The following is a 16,692-nucleotide window of genomic DNA, read 5'->3' on the forward strand; positions in this document are numbered from 1 at the left end:
GGCAGGGCTGGCGACTGAGGGGCCGCGGAGGGGACTGGCCGAGGAGCGACGGCGAGGGGTTGTGGGGGGCAGGGCGCGCAGGGAGGCCAGGACAGGGGCGGGCGGGTCGGCGGGAGTCGCGGCCGCGGGAACCGAAGCAGGGAAGGGCGGTCTGCTTCCCGCCCCCGCTCCCGGCCGCCGCGGCGTGAGGGGAAAGGCCGGCGGGCGGCGGGCAGCGCCGCGAGGAGGAGGAGCCTGCGGCCCCGCCCCGCGGGACCGAGGGAAGGAGAAAGGCTCACAGGGAAGAAGGAGGGAGGGAAGGGGGCGGCCGGCCGGGCCTGCGCCCGAGCGAGCGGCGAGCCGAGGGGGAAGGGGCCCGGAAGGAGGCGAGCGCGGCCGCGACGCCGGCAGTCGGACGCCCGCTCGTGCCGGCCTGCCGCAGCCGCCGCCGCCTTCCCCGTGCGCCGAGCCTGGCGTCCCGAGCGGCCGCGAAGGCCGGAACACGGCGGTCGGGCGCGGGGCGAGCGGCGCCGGTAGCCGGAGGCCCGGCCAGGCGTCCTGCGCGAGGCACGGCGGGCTCCTGCCTGCGAGATTAGGCGAGGGGCGGAAAGGGAGGCAAGGAGAGGCCGAGAGGAAACAGGCGATCGGATTTTCCAGGAGGCTGGTGTGAAGGAAAAACCCACCTCGAACTCAAATCCACAATCATAGTCCGAATAAGGGAGCCGTCTTTCTGGCCGGGCGATAGAGAGGGAGAGAAAAAGGGGAACGGGAGGAAGCGAAATCTCCGTTTCATGGAGGCTGAGGCAAGAGAAAATTTCGGAGCCTGGATGTGGAGGAGCCCAACAGCAGAACTAACTCAGGAAATTGTCTTTCAGAAAAAGGCCGAACGTAGGCTGGGTCTGAGAATCAGGCTGGGGTAGGTGGAGGAACCTGCAAGTTTAAAGGAAAAAGAAAAGGAGAGAATATTTTCAGAGATTATCTCTGGTTTGTTAATCATTACTACCATCTTAAAGGTAAAAAGCATTGCATTTCAGGTGTTTTTTGAATTTTTTTTTTTTTTTTTTTTTTTGGTGCAATTGGCTCATTTAAGAATTTCAAAACATTTAATGTAAAAGCTTTTCTTTTTCTTTTTCTTTTTTTAAGGAAGTCCATAAATTTTGGTTCCCAGGGTTGCACTGGACTTGGAAGGAGTGCTGTTGTGTACATACTATTGTATGGTTTTATTTATTTTTCTACTGTGCAAATCAGCTGGAAGATTTTTTCCAAGTGCCATTTCGGATTTATTAATCCTTTTTTTTCTTTCCTCAAAGATATTTGCTGTTGTCATATTAAGCATTGGAGACTAGAAAATTATTTTCCCCCTTTGAGCTAGAGGGTCTCTTGCCAACAGAAGGACAGCTGAGAAAACTGTATTTAAAGGATGGTTTTATCTGTATTTTGCAGTTAACAGTGATATTTTGAAGACACATTTTTCTGTGATTCATTTTTTTTTAGCCCATAGTGCTAACCTTGAGGAGGTTTGTGGCTGGGTTTTTGGTTTCTGAGAAGGTCATAGTTTTTCCTCTTTTCCTTTTTTTTTCTTTTCTTTTTTTTTTTTTTTTTAAAGCTGGGGAGGGAAAGAGGGGCTGAGAAAGGAAATCATGTTCACTGGTAGAAGTAGAGTGGAGCATCAGTTACCAGGGTCCTGAGAGCTGGAGGAGAAAGGATTCAGTCTTCAAGTTGGGAGGCCCTCCTCTCACCTTGCTCAAAAATTGCAAGCGATTCAATCCTGATCAACACACCAAAGCTACAGGATTCTGGAACCGTGGAGACACCGAGAAACCATGAGTGTAAGGTTACCCCAGAGTATAGACAGGTAGGTTTGCTAATAATTTGATTTTTCAACATTGACTAAAAGACTGGGAGGGGTGGTGTTGCATTTTAATAAATGGTTGAAAATAAGGGTCTAGGTGGGCTTTGGGAATTGGGACTAGGAGCATTAGTCTCTGGGGACCGTCAACCTGTGTGGTTATGTGCGTTCTGTGTGTCTATGTTAAAAACAGCTCTTAATTCAGCGTCTTTTGAATATAAGCAATAAACAGTGAAGCCAGGAGAGGGGAAGGAGGAGGATGTGTTTCCAGTGGCTTTTGACTTTTGCCAGGCTAGAGGCTGAATTTGAGTCCCCCCAACTTGCCAGCTCAAGTGGGCACAAGCCAGTCTTGTGAGCTCCTAGGGGTGCACTAGGGAGACTGGCTTTAGGTGTTGGAGCTGCTGGGAGAAGGGCCCTGGCAGGGGCGTGGGCCTCCACCGGGCTGGTTGGTATGGAATGGTGGGGCTTGGGGACAGGGTGGATCCCATTTCTAGAAATGAAGAGGATGTTCTTGGCCTGAATGATGGGACAGAAACATCCTTTGCACCCATGCAGGTCTGGATTTTTACCAGTAGCTGACATGGCCCCAAAATGCATAGGTCACATTAGAATTTCCTCTCCTCCAAGCTTAGAGTTTAAATTGAGACCTGCCAACCGGCCGATGCTCTAGGTTTAATCTTCCAAGCTGTTCTTAATAAGCTTGACTCTGCAAAATGGGCCTTCCCTCTGCCTGGAGCCAGAAGAAATTGTTTTGGGCTCGTAGGCCTGCTGGGCAGCAGCACTGGCCCTCAGAGTCTGAACACATGACACCCCTTCCCCCAAGAGTCTTCCCAGCCACCTCTATCACTGGTAATGTTACAGTGTGGTTGCAATTCTTGCCTGCAAATGATTGGTACAACTTTGTAAGGTGTCTGTCTTTTCCTTCCCTCCCCTACCCCTCCTCAACCCTTCTCCCCATGAGAACCTTGCTAGGGGGATGTGTTTTGTGGACACTGCACACATCCTAACTGGATAGATGGGTGGTTGAAGGACTGGACAAGCAAATGAAAGGACAGGGCCTGGAAAAAATATTGGAGAGAAAGGGAAGAATATTTGCAAGGGAGCAATTGCTCCCTCCATGCCCAGTCCACCTTTGGTTATCCATGCTAATAATAATTTCCTTTTGGCTGTGGAATGTGGCCTAAAATGCATATAATCTCTCTCTCCCAAGCACTAATCTCTGTATTGCCTCAGAGTCCCATTTAGATTAGTTCAGCAGTCCCTAGATGGGAACTGACTTGGCAGTGGAGAAGAGGAGGCAGACAGCCACAAAGGATATATGGCCAGTTCAGACCTCCCTCCCCCTTTCTGTTGGCCCGTCTGCAGTTTGACCCTTGGAAAGGGAGAACTGAGGCGTGTCAAGGTGAGGAATTGGAATGGTTTACATGGCTGCCCTTCTTCCCTTTTCATCCTCTTGGAGTTTGAGAATTAGTGCACTTGCCTTTTTAAGATTTGGATGGTGAACTCTTTCTGGTAAATGCAGGGATTTGAGAAGATGAGAACCCAAGTTTTGGGGAGGTGCAAGAAGGAGGAGGTGGTGAGGGTTCCTGGATTAATGTGAGACACTCCTGGGGGTTTGGATATCCTCATAGATAAAAATCTCAGGATTTGCCCAGCACATTACAGTTTGTTTCCTAAGTGCTTTTGTAGAACATATCTCATTTGAATCTCACAGTGGTTCTATGTGGTAGACAAAAGCATCAAAGGTTATTATTCACGTTTCACAGAAGGGGAAACTGAGGCTCAGAGGCTACCTGGCTTGCCCAGTGCCATCTTGCCTGGCTAGTGGCAGAATCTGGACTCAAAGACTCCAACACAGGTCTTCTGAGTCTGAATCTGGCTCTTTCATTGCCCCATCGTGTCTAACTAGGCTTCTATACTGGTCCTATAGAATGTGTGGGGCACCGTTTTCTTCTTTCTCTTTGGCAGTAGGGTAAAGTGCCCGTCAGCAGTCAAGGTCTTCCCTTCTACTTTTCTGTCTTGGGGCTCCTACCTTGGGGGTTCAGTCTTGGGGCTCATACCTGTAAGTCCTATAGTTAAAGTACTATTTTCTCCTATGAGACAGTGCAACTTTGCAGGGTAAGGGTATTCCTCACCTCCACCCTGCCTGATTCTCTTCCCCATTAAGAGTGGTAGGACTCAGATTCCCTTCAGACATCCCCAGCTAGCTGCATTGAATCTTACCCCCTTAGCTGTAGGCTTATTCGATGGGAACTTTGGACAACATCAGCCTCAAGACTCTATGGATTTTAAATAATTTACAGTCTTAAATCACACTGAAAGGAATAAAATGCTGCAGATTATGGAGTCTAGTATTCTTTCAGTTTATCAGTTTGCTGTGTAGAGAGCCTAGCGTAAGGTACTGTAAGAGAGTTTTAGAAAATTAAGGTGTACAGTTTTTGCTCACAGAGAGCACATGCAACTGGGGGACTGGGAAACATGTAAGACTCCTGAAGACCACAGAAAGCAACACCAGAGTGTAAGCTCCTCACAAGCAGGGACAGTTTGGTTTGCCTGTATGATATCCTGTGTGCCTAGCTTAGTGTCTTGCATGAGGTGAGTACTCAAGAAAAGTTTGACAAATGAATGTTAGTTAGAGTGAATGAAAAGATCAGCAAGTATAAATTCTTTCATTTCAGGTTGTTTCAATATTCACGTGTTAATTTCAAATGTAGTCAAATGTGGTCAATTAGAGAAGGTTTCCTAGGTGATGTGTATTTTCTAGAAAATCAGTGACATAATAAAGGACCATGTATTTGGAAAGAGATTGTTGCTGAGAGTAAGAAAACTTTGGAATATTTACTTGGCATTCTTTAATCTCCTGCAGTAGCCTGTTCAAGAGTGACTCCTGGGTCTATAGAAGGCATAAAGTATTTGCAACTAATCTTTATCTTTCAGTGTTAATCAGTTATTACTGAAAGATGGGCTGAAGTGTAGCTGTTCATGTCCCTTTCAGTTTTTGTCCGTGAGCAACTTACTGCCCATTAATATATATTCCTTTCAAGAGTTTCTAAAAATGTGTTTGCTATTTTTAACAGAGATAATGATACTGAATTATTTTTACAGGAGTGATCATGAATTTTGCTAAGCCATCTATATCTGTTAGCCTGGTTTCCCCATAGCACATGTTTTTGAGATGGACGGGTAGATTAGGGGTTTGCACCCATGAAACATGTTTCCTCTGCCCAAAGTTCATGTGAGGATCAAACCAAAGTACTTTAAGCCAAGAGTTTGTGGTTTGAGTCCTGGCTTTCCCCTTAACTATGTGACCTTGGGGAAGTCACATGCCTCCTCTGGCTTCCTCATGTAAAGCAGTAGTAGTTCATTTCTATAAAGTACAATCCAGTTCTCAAACATTTTTATATGGTGTGTCCTTTGAGGATTATAATGTTTATTTCATCTCTCTCACAGGCCTATTGAAAGGAGCAAATCAAACAAGATAATGTATTTCAAATTGTTTTCTAAACTGTAAACTCTATATAAATTATAGATGGTAAATTCACAGATTTGATTTAGCTTCGTGCCCAACTTTCTGAGCGAAGTAGCCCACAACAAATTAAAGGTGACTGAAATCTTTATATCATTTTGAAGAATTTAAGCAGAGTGAACTGGCTTTATTGTTGTAGAAGTGCATGGGGTCAGGAGGAAGGAATATTTTTCCAATAGTTAGGGTGCTAGAAGAATGTGAGAAGAGAAGGGTTACTGAATCTCCTTCCCAGGAACTCTGATGAATGAGAGAGACTTCATCTACCTTGGCTCACCTTAAATGTCTGTCAGTGATGGGGATAGAAAGGATTTGTTCTGTGATCTCTGGCCATTCCTTGTCTTAAAAGCATATGACTTTCCTAATTCAAAATAAATCCAGACCCAGCAACTGTGCCCTGTCAGGGGTCTCTTCGCACCTTGGCTTCTGGTCTTTATTGACCCCTGGGACCAAGAAGTCCCCAGACATTTAGCTGAGTTTCTACCTAGATTAGAAGGTTGGCCTCCCAGATTGGTGACAGGGATCCAGAGCTACGCATGGTAAGTCCCCTGAAATGCTGAGTCTTTTCCAAAATGTACCCTTGTTCCCATCTGGGGGTGTGAGATGAGAGGCACAATGGATTTGCAGCTGAAACATTTGGCGATTAATCACCATTATGAGAAGGAGCAGACTAAGCTTAACTTCGGATACTCAAAAACATTTCTGAAAGAGCACCCTTTTGTTAATGTGTTTGTTTAGCTTTTTTAGTAGACAAGAAATAAGAAAAATTAAATGACAATACGAATTCATCAAAAATAAAAATATTTTGCGAATGGCACATAGCTAATCCCCAAGTTAGTATAAAGGTAAAGGAGTTCTGGAATCCCACAGCCTCTGTGGAATGGAGTTTAGAAACTCTAGTTTGTATAGTGTTTCTTGCTGCTTCAAAGTTCTGATACTCTGATGTTTGTGAAAATGCTTTGTTAACTGTTGAGTTCTGTAAACATAAGAGGAGTTATTTTAATCTATATTGACTGAATCTATTTCACCTCTTCAGAGTGGCATTGCCTTTAAAAATTAATTTTATTGGTTTATTATTTTTTAAACTTAATTCAAAGAGATATCATGTGGCTTGGAAACTCTTTTTGCTGTGGATTGTGTTCTTCCTTCTTTTGTCAATCATTGTATTGATAAAAGACCCAAGCATACACCTGCTAGTGGCATGCAAGATCACTCCTTTGGCCCATGGGGTAAACAGGACTGAAGAAGTTGCTGATCCTGGTCTCAAAAACAAAAAAGGGTAACTTCATAAAAAGTCATGTTAGATCTTTTCTGAAAGGAGGTTTGGAGTTCTGAGGAAAGAACACAGCATCTGAGTTAGTAGACGTGGATGTTGGAGCCAGCTTTGTTAGCAACTGGGCGAATGACCTTGCAAAGGTGCTTACCTGCCCTGGACCTCAGTTTTCTTATCTGGAAAAATGAGGGAATTAGGCTAGCCAGCCTCTAAGATTTGATTCCTTTTAGCTATTACATTCTTTGAGCCTCTGAAACCAGAATGCTTTGTGTCCTTTCAGTGGGCCAAATGGTTTTTCAGAAATCAGTATCTGACTTTCCTGAAAATCAGTGAAAATGAAAGTTTGAAAAGAAAGAGAACAAAGGTGCCTGATCAAATGGGAGAGAAGACAGAAGTACAGGGACATGGAAACATGGGGAGGAACTGAGAAATCCATGGCCCCTAATAGAATTGGAATAGGATTTGGAAGGTGGTTTTGTTTTTTGTATTTTGAGACAGGGTCTCACTCGGTCGCCCAGGCTGGAGTGCAGTGGCGTGATCACAGCTCACTGCAGCCTTAACCTCCCCAGGCTCAGGTGGTCCTCCAACTTCAGCCTGCTGAGTAGCTGGCACTACAGGCATGTGCCACCACACCTAGCTAATTTTTGTAGATATGACATTCACCATGTTGCCCAGACTGGTCTCAAACTCCTGAACTCAAGCGATCTGCCCACCTCGGCCTCCCAAACTGCCAGGATATGAGTGCGAGCCACCATGCCGGGCCTGGAAGGTGTTCTTAAGGTCTGTAAGAATACCCCAATTTATTGTATTAAAACAATTGGATAGATTTCGGGGAAAAATCACAAAAATCTGGCAGGACTTTAAGGGATCCTCTTGCCCTTTCCTCTTGACTCCAAATAGGGTGTCTCTTAAGCTAGTAAAGACAGGTTAAGGGCCTCTCCCATTTTCAGTGATCTCTAGATGATGGTTCCATGAGTTCAACAATTAGAAATCCCTTTGGATGCGAAACTTCCTCTGCTACGATTTAAAACCATTTTTTTGTCTTTCAACTGTGAATTCAGCATAGGAAAGTCACTAGTATCCCTCTATTACCTTTGTTGACCTCCTTGAGATTTTCCTCCTCATTTTAAAGAATAGCAAACTAAGACATGAATGTGTGAGAAAGGGGCTTTGTAATTTCAGAGTCTTGCTTTCCAGCCCTTTCTCATTTCTCTCCAGTATTTGGGAGCAGCCACTACAAAATGGTGTGATGGGATCCGTAGTCATCAGTCACAACCTGGCCTCAAATCATGTAGGGAACCAATCTAGCAGCCCTCCTGGTGATGACCTGTGATCTGTGGCGCTTGACGGTTGGTTGGACTTGAAATATTTATCACATGGCTCAGTTTAGTGCTCAGTGCACTTCTCAGTGTTCTGAGAGATAGTACATGAGAACATAGAGCTTATGTTCTTTTTTTTTTCGAGATGGAGTATTCCTCTGTCTCCCAGGCTGGAGTGCAGTGGCGTGATCTCGGTTCACTGCAACCTCCACCTCCTGGGTTCAAGCGATTCTCTGCCTCAGCCTCCCAAGTAGTTGGGATTACAGACACCTGCCACCACACCCAGCTACTTTTTGTATTTTTAGTAGAGATGGGGTTTCACCATGTTGGCCAGGATGGTCTCGAACTTCTGACCTCGAGTAAACCGCCCACTTCAGCCTCCCAAAGTGCTGGGATTATAGGCATGAGCCACTGTGCCCGGCCTCAAGCCTACAGTCTTGTTGGGAAATGTTATTAACAAAACAACACAAAATAAAAAGATGGTACATAATTGCTGAATTGTTATGTACACCAAAAGGTACATTTAGAGAAGAGCAGAAGGTTGGTGCTAATGAGAATGGTCAAAGGCAGAGTAGTTAGGAATTATTCAGGTCGAAGAAAGAGAAGAGGCCATTTCAGGCTAAAGGAGCAATATGAGCAAGGTTCTGTCTGGGGTGACACCAGCATGGTGTGGTCTCCAAGTGTTAAGATTATTGTAGAGCAGAGAGAAATTAGATTGATAAGGTGGGTAGGGTCGGGAGAATGAAGGGATTCAGATTTTGTGTATGTGGTAGTAGAAAAGGAGCCAGGGAAGGTTTGTGTATTATATGGTAATAAAAATAGTGTTTCAAGAGAGAATTCCGACATTAATATATAGAGCAGAAGAAGGCTTGGGATTAGGAAGCCTAGGAGTTTTACTAGCAATCTTAGGAAAAGATAATGAGCTTCCGAATCAGAATGGTTATGGTGGGGACAAAGAGGAGTGGCAGGATTCCCAAGATGTTTTGGTAGCAGAATTAACCAGTATTTTAAGGCCAAATCAAACTTACTTATTTATTTATGAGACACAGTTTCGCTCTGGTTGCCCAGGCTGGAGTGCAATGGCACAATCTTGGCTCACTGCAACCCCTGCCTCCCAGGTTCAAGCAATTCTCATGCCTCAGTCTCCCGAGTAGCTGGGATTACAGGTGCCTGACCCCATGCCCGGCTAATTTTTTATGTTTTTTTATTCGAGAAGGGGTTTCGCCGTGTTGGCCTGGCTAATCTCAAACTCCTGACCTCAGGTGATCCGCCCGCCTCCACCTCCCACAGTGCTAGGATTACAGGTGTGAGCCACCGTGCCCTGCCCTGAATCAAATTTTATTCCCAAATTTATGAGACTGGTGGACTGGGAGAAGGGTAGTGCTAGTCATAGAATAGGATCTTCAGTAAAAGTCATTTTGTCTGCCATTGGTACCTAGCAATTTACTGAATACAGTGGATACTTAACTTTCCTAAGACCCTTAGGTTAGGCCATTTCTACCAAATAGTTTTAGAGTTCTTCAATACAGCTCTTTATGAGAAGCAGGAGGCCTGGTGTGGTGGCTCACGCATGTAATCCCAGCACTTTGGGAGGCCGAGATGGCTGGATTACGTGAGGTGAGGCATATGAGACCAGCCTGGCCAACATGGTGAAACCCTGTCTCTACTAAAGATACAAAAATTAGCCAGATGTGTTGGTGCACGCCTATAGTCCTAACTACTCGGGAGGCTAAAGCAGAAGAATCACTTGAACCCGGGAGACAGAGGTTGCAGGGAGCTGAGATCGCACCGCTGCACTCTAGCCTGGGTGACAGAGTAAGACTCCGCCTCAAACAAACAAACAAAAAACAACAAAAAAAGAAGTGGGTAGTCAGTTCTGGGAGATCCCTTAGAAAGTTGAGTCATGGTTTGAGGAGATTAGCATGTATTTGATAGATCCTGATTAATCAGCTGTATACATATTCATTCCCACATAGCCGACCAAACTCTAGGGCTGGAGGGCCATCTATGTGGAAACCATTCTAGTTGCCTAATGTAGAGAATATAGGACTTTAAGTGAGCCCCAGCTGAGTGACTTACTAGCTGTGTGATCAGGATAATTTGTACCAGCCTGACCAACATGGAGAAACCCCGTCTCTACTAAAAATACAAAATTAGCCAGGCATGGTAGTGCATGCCTGTAATCCCAGCTACTCAGGAGGCTGAGGCAGGAGAATCGCTTGAACCCGGGAGGCAGAGGTTGCGGTGAGCTGAGATCCTGCCGTTGCTTTCCAGCCTGGGCAACAAGAGCGAAACTTCATCTTAAAAAAGAAAAAGAAAAAGCATTTTGTGAATTCCATGGTGCCAAACATATGGTGAGTGTTATTAGGGCATTTGGTTTGGCAGGGACCCCAGATTGTCCTAAACTCTCCTCAGCTGCCACTAGAATACCCATGCTTGAATTACCCTCAGTCCTGTGCTGATTCTCAGCTAAGGACAGACAGGCATGACTGTGGGACCATAGTGAACAAACACAGGACATTAGTTAAAAATCAGGGGCCTAAGCGCTCATCCCAAGGCAGATCCTTTGCTAGAAACCCACAATGTCTTTTCCTTTCTAGCTCGAGCTCCCCAGCTTGGGATTCATGACTTCTTTCTTCAGTTTAGCCCACATCTCAATAATCGTAGGTCCCATTACTGTACCCTGTCACCCTGCTTCAGGTAGACCAGCCTGATTCCCAGGCCCACATCCCTCTTTGCACACCTTTATATCAGTGTTCTCTGTCTTCTCCCAACTCCATTACTCTTATTTCCTTCAAGGAAGCCTTTGCTGGTTAATATCACCAAACCCTACACCTTTATATTATTCAGCATTCCTTTGCACATACATACAGCAACTCAGCTCTATCTTATTTGCTTATATAAGATGATTTGTGTAAAAGTTCTGGCAGAATATCTAGCATGTGGTAGACTGTTATGTTGGTTCTTTTCCATTCTTTCATATGGTTCTTGTGTTTTATCCTGTTCCTAAGGGTTCAAGAGCAGCGTGTCCTCATTGTTCTGGGTTGTCTTCTTCAGCCCAGCTTAGTTCTCTTTAGACAAGGTATACTTCCTATGTGCTCTTTCCTGACTCGAACATAGCTCATTCTTGATATTGCTGATTCCTTCCATGCCTAGCCAAGGGATTTTAAGAAAGCAAGCTCTAAACACTCCTGCCAGGAACTAAGACCAAAATCCTCTCGTTCTCATTGGGTGCTAGGTCTTTGGTACTTGGTATTTCTTGCAGGGACAGAGCAGCCTTGTTGGGGTTGCCTGCCTTCAGCCTCTCAGAGTTCTGGGGATTTCCCCATTGGCAGCTTGATTTCCGGTCTGCCTTTCCCTGCAGGGGTCTGATGGGCACAAGGACTACCCTGCCATTGTCCCGCCTGCCCCAGGCTGGCCCCATTCATTTCCCAGAGCAGGGCCTTCAGAAGCTTCCCCCAAGAGACTGCTGCTGCAGAGAAAGGCCACTGTTGTTCTGGGGGGAGGTGGCTGGAGAGAGTGTAGTAAATAGCTATGTGAATGGGACCTTGTGTGCAGCTAGAACCACAAACCCTCTTCCCTTCAGAGCCCCAGGGAGAGGGGAAAAATACCACTAGGATTTCAGTGTCTTCACAGGAACAGGGTTTCAGGTTTGGAAACATTCATGCCATCCCTCAAGTAAGAAGCTTGGTCTGTTTAACAAATCTTCACTGATCGTAGTGCTAGACATCAAGGATTCAACCAGAATACGCTGCATACCTTGCCCTTAAGGAGCTTATGGTTTTGTGGAGGGAGACAAGTATGATAGCACCCAAACTTACTTATGTGAAAACAGTTAAAGCACTGGGAGAGACACCTAAAGAAGGTTTCCTGGAGGAAAGGACCTTTACATTGAGGCCAAAAAATAAAAGCTAGGCTGGAGAAAGGGAAAGTGTAGGCAGAGGGAACAGCAGGTACAGAAGCCTCAAGCAAGAAAGAGCATGGTGTTGTGAAAATTGCAAGTGGCTGTGATCTGTAGCGAGACCATAGAACCATTAATTAAGTGAAACAAGAGAAAAGGAAAATGAGTAGGAGCCAAGGCCTGAGGACCATGTAATGCTCTGTCTTAGAGGTTTTGGACTTGATCCTGAGGGCAGTGGAAGACCATTGTGAAATTTTAAATAGAGGGTGACATGATCAGATATGCTTTTACAAAAACAAGATCACCGTGGCTACAGTGCAGACATGGGATTAAAAGAGTAGTGAAAGAGTGGAGAGAGGGAAGATGGGTTAGGAGACCTTTGTAGTAATGTGGACAAGAGCTGAGTGTGGTCTCTGCTACGGAAGTGACTTCGGAGACAGATAAAAATGAGAAATCAGAGGTTAGGAAGTTGATTATATGGGGGTAGGGGGAAATATGAAGGAGAGTGTGGGGCAAGGATGATACCCTTATTCTTGTCTTGGGCTACTGCACAGTACTATTCAATTAAAAAAAGGGAACTCTGGAGGAACAACATAAGATGGTTGAGAGAGAGAGGAGGAGAGGGATCAGCATCCCTTTGGACGTGTTGTGTTTGAAGTGCCTGTGGGAGATCCAAGGAAAGATGCTCAGCAGACAACTGGAGCTCGGGCTGGAGGTCAGGAGGGGATAGAGAATCACATTAGCAGGTCATCAACACCTAGACACAGCAGCAGAAGCGTAAGACTGTCCAGGGGCAGGGTATAGAGAGAGGAGAGGGCTATGCACAGAACCCTGAGAGGCATACATTTAAAAGGGAGGTGCAGAAGAGACTGGCAGGGAGTGACAGAAGGAACCAGGGCAGGGAGAAACCTCCGAAGTGAAGGGAGGGAGTGATTAACAATGTCAAGTTCTCCTAAGAGGTCATGGATGAAAAGGACAGAGAAATGTCTGGACTTAGTAACTAGGAGGATGTTCATGGCCTCCGTGAGTGGTTTCTGGGCAGTAGCAAGGGAAGGAGCCAGTTTCTAGCGGGTCCAAGTGAGAATAGGAGATGAGGAAATGGTGATGGACACAGTCTAGTCAATTCTTTCATGAAGTTTCATCAGAAAGGAAGAAAAAAATGTTGCTCCTGGTCCTGTCAGGACTTAATTTTTTCAAGGTAGGGATGTATTGCCATAGGTCAAAGGTTCTCAATCTTTAGAATACTTTAGAATCAGCTGGAGAGCTTGTTAAAATACAGGTCTGTGGGCCCCACCCAGACGTTCTGACTCAGTGTGTTTGAGCTGAGTTTGGGGCCTGAGGATCTGCATTGTTACAACTTCCCAGATGCTGGCATTCTGTGCTTCCAGAGCCACTGCCTTATGACATCTGTGCTCTTAATGGACTCTTTTTATGTTCTCAGAACAGAACTTTTGTTCACTGTCTATTCAAAACTTGTCAGTGGCTCTACTCTGCTGGGAATTGCTTCAGTGGATTGTGAATACCTTGGAGCAGACTGGTCACTTTGTAAGCTTAACGTAAGCTCACCGTCTGGGAAACCTTGCTTAGCCCATTTCTGTCTACCTCTGACATAGGTGCAAATAAATCCTATCTACTAGAGATCTTTAAGGATGGTGGGCTTACAGGATTTTTTGTAATTTCAAAATTAAAGCCCAGAAGAGTCATACACAAGAGAAATGTCAAAGCTTATAGTAATTGTCAAAATCAAATATATGTAATTTCAATAATTCAGTTTCGGATTGAGAGAATAAATTTCCTAAAATGGTTTCTCCAACTGATCCCAGGTTCTGAATTTTCCAGTGGTAAGGATCCTTGGAATGTCATTGTTGCCTCTTAGAATGTTGTTAGAGCTCTTAACACGTGGTGGCTGCACTGAAAGAGCTTAGGGCTCCAGAACATGCTTCCACAGAGTGATCAGTTTTTCTACCCTTGCAGGAGTCCACACCACCACTATGGCTTCTCTGCTCAAGGGGTGGGAGTAGAGATCCCATGCAGTTCTGGGGTTCTGTTCTAGGGCTTTTGTCACTCCCCTTGAAATTGCGTTCAGGGACCACACTACTGTGGTTTTTGAGAGCCCCCTGACCTTCAAGCCTCTTCCTGCTTTCCTGCTTTTCTTTTTGCCCTGTGCATTAGTGGACCGTTTCTCATCATCTCCAGGTTCTCCAGACCAATGGCTCTGAGTCTGAGATGCAGGTGTGGGTCAGAGGATAGTGGTAGGTACATGACACGGCCTGGCAATTCTTGTGCCAAAGGGTTTCCTAAATAACACTTCAGGCTTCAGGATCATTTAATTAAGCAATGGGAAACCCAGAAGAAATCCTAGTTCTCTTAGCTCAGCCTAGTTCAGAGCTAATAGCTACACTTCTACTGGAACTCATGCCTGGAGACACATCCTTTTACTAATCCTGAACTTGAGGCCTGGCAGGTTGAGAAAGAACTGGGCAAGATATGGGGGGAAGAGACCACTCCTTTGTTAAGATCCTACTTCCCATTTGTTGGTCTGGCCTATGGGAATTTTAAAATTCATTCAGCACATATACTGAATACATATTAAGTGTTAGGCAGCATTCCAGGCACTGGGGATACACTGAAACTTTCACTCTGTTGGAGCAAGACAGACAACAAACAAGTGTTTAAAATTATTATTATTGTGATCCAACGTATAAATGAATTTTATAAGACCTGGGTTCATAACTGCTGGGGAGAGGCAAGAGGAAAGATGTGACAGGATTAAAGGAGGGATTAGAGTCAAGAAGAGAAGTAAGTTTTTAAAGTGGGCCAGCGGAGGTGGGGACATAATTCATGGGGAGAGAAGGATGGAAGCTTGAGGACCAAGATAAGAGTGCAGTGATGATGAGGCTTCTTTGTATTTCTGCAGTGCAAGATGTATTTGGCAAAGTGTCTTTTGTCCATTATCTCATTGAGGTGGTCCAGGGCAAAGATTTTCATTCTCATTTTATAGGTAGGGAAGGACGCTCAGGGAGGCTTTAGTAACTTGCTTAAGGTCCAGAAACTAAGAAGTAATGGAGTTGGGATTTTTGTTTTTTAATTCTGTGCCTACTGAGCCCTAAGCTAGTGCTGTTCCTCTTTTCCTGTACCCCTGTCAAGGCTTGGTGCTAAAAATGTGTAATTCTTAAGGGAGCCAGTCATAAGATTTGCCTGACAGTAGTGAAAGTAACCTCTAGGAAAGAGATAGGTAAATCAGGAGTCAAGTACCCCAAGTTTTTCTGTCTCTTCCCAATACAATTTCCTTGTCCATGGCCCCTTTGACTTGAGGTTTGCATTCACTGTCTAAGAAGAGGGTAAGTCCCTCTTCTTTGCCTCGTCATTGGTTAATGGTGGGGAGAGTGGCATGCTGGGGCTGGTAATGCTTCAGTGAGGCTGGGAAAGATGTAATCTCCTCAAAAGTGGCTCAGCACTCTACCACTTAGTGGCGCAGCATCTTTAAGCTACTCAGGGGCCCTATCTTTGTGTACACTATGGTGTCTGGGACTGCTCAGTAAAGTTTTATTGAAAATATATACAGTTTTTTTAGTTAACAGCTTTATTGAGAAATACCATACAATAAAATCTACTGCTTTAGAGTGTACAGTTGAGTGATTTTTAGTATATTCACAGAGTTGTGCAACCATCATCAATGTCTAATTTTAGGACATTTTAATCACCCCCAAATAAACCTTGCCCCATTAGCAATCACTCCCCATTGCCCCTTTCCCCTAACCCCTGAAAACAGCTAATCTACTTTTTTCTCTATGGTTATGCCTATTCTGGACATTTCATGTAGATGTAATAATACAGTATGTGGTTTGTTGTGTCTGGCTTCCTTCACTTAGCATGATATTTTAAAGATTTAACCATTTTTTAGTATGTGTAAGTACTTCATTCTTTTTGTGGTTGAATAACATTCCATTGTATGGATAGACTTATTTTTTGTTTATCCATTTATCAGTTCATGGACATTTGGATTGTTTTCACTTTTTGGCTATTGTGGATCATACTACTATGAACATTTGTGTGCAGGTTTTTGTGTGGACATATATGTTCATTTCTCTTGGGTGTATACCTAGGAGGGGAATTGCTGATCATATGGGAACTCTGGGGAACTGCCAAACTACCTTCCAAAGTGGTTGCACAGCCAGACACAGTGGCTCACGCCTGTAATCCCAGCACTTTGGGAGGCTGAGGCAGGTGGATCACCTGAGGTCAGGAGTTCAAGACCAGCCTGACCAACGTGGTGAAACCCCATCTCTACTAAAAATACAAAAATTAGCCGGACATGGTGGTGGGCACCTGTAGTCCCAGCTACTCAAGAGGCTGAGAGGCAGGAGAATCGCTTGAACTCAGGAGCCGGAGGTTGTAGTGTGCTGAGATCGCGCCATTGCACGCCAGCCTGGGCAACAGAGTGAGACTCTGTCTCAAAAACAACAACAACAACAACAACAACAACAACAAAAACCACCAAAATGGTTGCACCATTTTACATTCCCACCAGCAATCTGTGAGGGCCCAGTTTTTTCATATCTTTCTTTTTTTTTTTTTTTTTTTTTTTTTGAGACAGGGTCTCACTTCAGTTGTCCAGGCTGGAGTGCAGTGGCACAATCTTGGCTCACTGCAGCCTTCACCTCCCCAGCTCAGGTGACTGCCCCACCTTAGCCTCCTGAGTAGCTGGGACTACAGGTGCACGCCACCACGCCTGGCTAGTTTTTTGTATTTTTAATAGAGATGGGATTTCACCATGTTGCCCAGCTGATCTGGAACTCCTGGACTCAAGCGCTCCGCCCACCTCAGCCTGCCAAAGTGCTGGGATTA

The 16,692-nt window shown here is 45.0% G+C and overlaps 1 protein-coding gene across 10 annotated transcripts in view; it reads left to right on the forward strand.

The window, feature by feature from the left end:
• Positions 1 to 388: 388 nt before the first annotated feature.
• Positions 389 to 16,692, forward strand: part of ARHGEF11 (Rho guanine nucleotide exchange factor 11) — a 110,102-nt gene continuing 93,798 nt past the window's right edge. For 5 of the 10 annotated variants that reach the window (XM_073008252.1, XM_073008254.1, XM_073008258.1 and 2 more), the window contains exon 1: positions 1,030 to 1,834. In XM_073008252.1, the coding sequence (XP_072864353.1) occupies positions 1,803 to 1,834 (32 nt within the window). In that variant the 5' untranslated portion in view covers positions 1,030 to 1,802. Of the gene's footprint in view, positions 1,835 to 16,692 lie in introns of all 10 variants that reach the window. The other 5 variants (XM_007976680.3, XM_037997727.2, XM_007976683.3 and 2 more) reach the window with 3 other exon arrangements.

This window comes from Chlorocebus sabaeus, chromosome 20 (genome assembly GCF_047675955.1).
Source record: "Chlorocebus sabaeus isolate Y175 chromosome 20, mChlSab1.0.hap1, whole genome shotgun sequence".
Lineage (NCBI taxonomy): Eukaryota > Metazoa > Chordata > Mammalia > Primates > Cercopithecidae > Chlorocebus > Chlorocebus sabaeus.